Here is a 3738-nt window from a genome sequence, read left to right as displayed (position 1 = left end):
AGTCTACACCATACATAAAAATCACATTACATACGAATTACAATTTAAATAGAAAAACATTGACATTTGTAAAAACATATTTACCTGATTTTGAATGCGTAAGTATTTGTTATAAATCCAAAGAGAAAAGACAAATAAATAAAATTACCTGCAAACGTCACACTGCTCCATACCAAAAATTAATTTAAATTTTTAAAGACAATAGAAACAGAACATAATATTTGCACAAATAATGACAAGGAAAAGCATCAATTTTGTCAAGGCTGCCCCAATATCTCCACCTCCATTCAAGAATTGATAACCTATTAAATAATGGAACAATAAAGTGAGATAAAAAATAGATTTAGCTTTTCATTTATTAGGAGAAACAAAAAAAAGTGAGATTAGACAGTTTCAAATCAAGCTGAGAGGAGTCAAATGTCCATAAGCCAGCTGATCATTTATATTGAAATGGAACTGCTAATGCCCTCCCAATTTATTCTCACCACTTTTCCCTTCCCCCACCTGCACCCTCGTGCACTATACTGTTCACTGAATATATTCAGCTCCCACTTGCAGTGCAGGGAAAGGTGTAGTGAGAAGTGCTGTTTCCACAAATAAAGGTGTGCTGATATTCTGTAAATATTATAAAACCATTGCAATTTATACATTTATGGAATAGTCACTGACTTTGGAAAATGTTTTTCTCTATATAAAACCAGTTAAGTGAAAAGAGTAGAAAAACAATTGCTAAAGTGTGATCCCAATTTTGAAATGTATATATATATATTAGGTTTAATTTAATGATTTAATTCATTTAGATTTAATGAATAGATATTTAAGAAAGCAGAGAAAAATGCTTATACTGGTTGATTCTGGGTTGTGAGATTACATTTTTACAGCACTCAACATGCCGTGTCCTGAGTATACATTTGGATAATAAAAATTCTGGAGCAAGACTGGTTTTGAGTCGACTCCATCAAGTTATTGGTGTCTCCTGGGCATCGATTTTCTCAATTGAAAAATGGTGACAAAAACAATGTATGACATATAGTACATGCTCTTTGCACATCAGCTTTTATTATTATTCTTATATTTTATATTGAGAAGAGAATGAGTAGATAAAAACTAGTAGAATGTTATTGCCACATGTTTTCCATAAGAGAATTGCTTCTAGAATAATATATTTCAGGTCTCCTTTTTATAGGAGTAGAGTCAGAATCTGATTTTAACCAGAATATAAACCTGGATCTTTGGAAAAGGAGACGGCTTTGGTGGCAAAGAGGTCAAAGAGCTTGGCTGCTAACCAAAAGGTTGGAGTTTGAATTCACCAGACGCTCCTTGGAAACCCTAGGGGGCAGTTCTACTTTGTCCTATAGGGTCACTATGAGTTAGAATGGACTCGACAGCAAGGGATTTGGTTTGGGTTTTTTTTTTTTCCCCTTTCTTTTTTAATCAAAAAAAAAAAAATTCTGAGTGACCATTCAATTTTGCCACCTACATAATGGGGATTTTATCTTCTCTAAACAAATATCAGCTTACTTGCTCTGCAGAAATTAAAAAAGTAAAAGAATAACCCATAAAAAAAATACATATATAATATTATTTTATCATTACATAACAACAGCTTAATCAAACTATTTACTTAACATTTACTTAATCAAATTAAAATTAAATAATGTTACTACATTGTAAACTGAGAACATACATGCTTTTATATATTCTAAGATAATAATAATATGTATGTATACTATCATCAATATTGCTTTGTAAAGCATAGAAAAAACCTTTTTTGCCACATATATACACTTATATTTGGGCATCATAATTTAATAAGAACAAGGATAATTAAAACTCCTAGAAAACAAATTTTGTCCACTAATGATCTTAAAAACATCAGTGAGAGGATCATTTCCCACATAATATTCTTTTCACAGCATCTTTCACATCTCTGTTTCTCAGACTGTATATTAGAGGGTTGAGCATTGGTATTATAAGTGTGTAGAACACAGCAACAATCTTGTTTTGCTGGGGTGAGGCAATGGCCCCAGGTTGAGCATACATGAAGAACACAGTCCCATAGAATAAGCTTACCGCTGCTATATGGGAACCACAGGTGGAGAAGGTCTTACTCCTGTCCTGAGTCGAGGGGATCTTCAAGACAGTGGAGAGGATATAAGCATAAGATATCAGAATAGCCATTGTCGTAGTGATGACAATAAAAGCAGAGAGAACAAACAGCACAATCTCATTCACAAAGGTGTCAACACATGAGATCTCAATCAGGGCTGGGACATCACAGAAAAAGTGGTCCAATCTGTTTTCTTCACAGAAACGCAAACTGAAGGTGAAACCTGTGTGTACTACGGAGTTAATGGCTCCACAGAGATAGGAGCCAGTTACTAAGCGAACACAGACTTTCTGGGAGATGTGCACAGGGTAAAGAAGGGGAGAGCAAATGGCTGAGAATCGATCAAATGCCATCACAGCCAGAAGGAAGGCTTCTGTTGTGACAAAGAGGGCAAAGAAGAAAAATTGGGCTACACAGCCATTGTAAGAAATTTTCTTTTCATTAGACAAGAAGTTGGCTAGAGTTTTAGGAGCAATGACAGTGGAGTAGCAGAGGTCTAAACAGGACAAGTTTCTGAGGAAGAAGTACATAGGGGTGTGAAGTCTGGAGTCCACCTTAGTGACAATTATCATGCTGATATTTCCCACCACAGTGACGATGTAGATTAGCAAGAACACTAGGAATAAGAGGACCTGTAGCTCTGGAGAGGTTCTGAAGCCCAGTAGAATAAACTCAGTCACCTCTGAGTAATTCCTGTTCAGCTCACTCTTCATGCCTAAGGTATAAGTGCAACTGGAGGGCAGAAAAAAAAAAGAAATAGCCAGAATACTTTTTTTTTTAGTAAAAATAACATAACTGGTGAACCAGCATAGAAAAAGTTTTGCTTCATCATATTGTTCCCGATATTTTACAAAACAACAATGAATGTTCAAAGACTGGGTTACTACATGAACAGGTTTTCCTAGTGAAGAGTACAATTTGATTGGTTAGCCATTTCAATATACTTACTTGCAAATGATGCAGATTAGCCCTCTAGGTGTGCTGTAGGAAAATGGATATTCTAGGAAAATATCTGAAACCAACAGTTGTTTTTTTAATTCTTGATTCATTATCAGCTCTCTGTCTTTGAAAATTGCCTCCCTGACTGAAGGATATGTCTCACTGACAGTCTGAGTCATTTTAGATTTTTATTTAGAGTGAAAATCTGGCTCAATTGATAGTCTCGTTTTCTTAAAAATAAAAAATGCTATTTTAGCTTCTTTACCTGCTCTAGGAAAGTAATATACGACAACTATATCTGGAGCCCTGATGGCACAGTGGTTATGGGGCAGTTCTACTCCATGGGTTTGCTTTTTTTTTCTTGTAGTAGAAGGAGGGCATCAGTCATTATAAGAAATAATCTTCATAAATCAAGGCTTTGTCTTGTTACACATAAGCTTCATATCTTTGTTTCCTCCATTATTTTTGTCCTTATACAGTCTTAGGGGCACAGTTTATGTGCTAAAAGTAGAAGTGATTCTTGCTTATATTCACTAAATTTGTTGAAATGAGGCTTTTATTGTCTTCCTTCCTTGCTTCTTTCCCTCTTTTTTTCCCTTTGGATTTCACAGATTGGAATGCAGCTGGAGAGTTCTAAGATCTTGGTCAGTGAGTTTTCTGTCTTGTCAAATATAGACAAATCTAAATAC

At 34.9% G+C, this 3738-nt stretch overlaps 1 protein-coding gene across 1 annotated transcript; it reads right to left on the bottom strand.

Moving 5' to 3' along the window:
- Nucleotides 1-1887: 1887 nt before the first annotated feature.
- On the bottom strand, nucleotides 1888-2823 carry LOC126075532 (olfactory receptor 12-like). The gene has a single exon (XM_049883374.1). The coding sequence runs from the start codon at nucleotides 2821-2823 to the stop codon at nucleotides 1888-1890; it is 936 nt and encodes a 311-aa protein (XP_049739331.1).
- Between the last annotated feature and the right edge of the window lie 915 nt (nucleotides 2824-3738).

This window comes from Elephas maximus, chromosome 4, assembly GCF_024166365.1.
Source record: "Elephas maximus indicus isolate mEleMax1 chromosome 4, mEleMax1 primary haplotype, whole genome shotgun sequence".
Lineage (NCBI taxonomy): Eukaryota > Metazoa > Chordata > Mammalia > Proboscidea > Elephantidae > Elephas > Elephas maximus.
This window is presented reverse-complemented; position numbering and strand designations above follow the sequence as displayed.

Coding starts and splice junctions, on each gene's coding strand:
- LOC126075532 (XM_049883374.1), bottom strand. CDS start 2,823: ATGAAGAGTGAGCTGAACAGGAATTACTCAGAGGTGACTGAGTTTATT.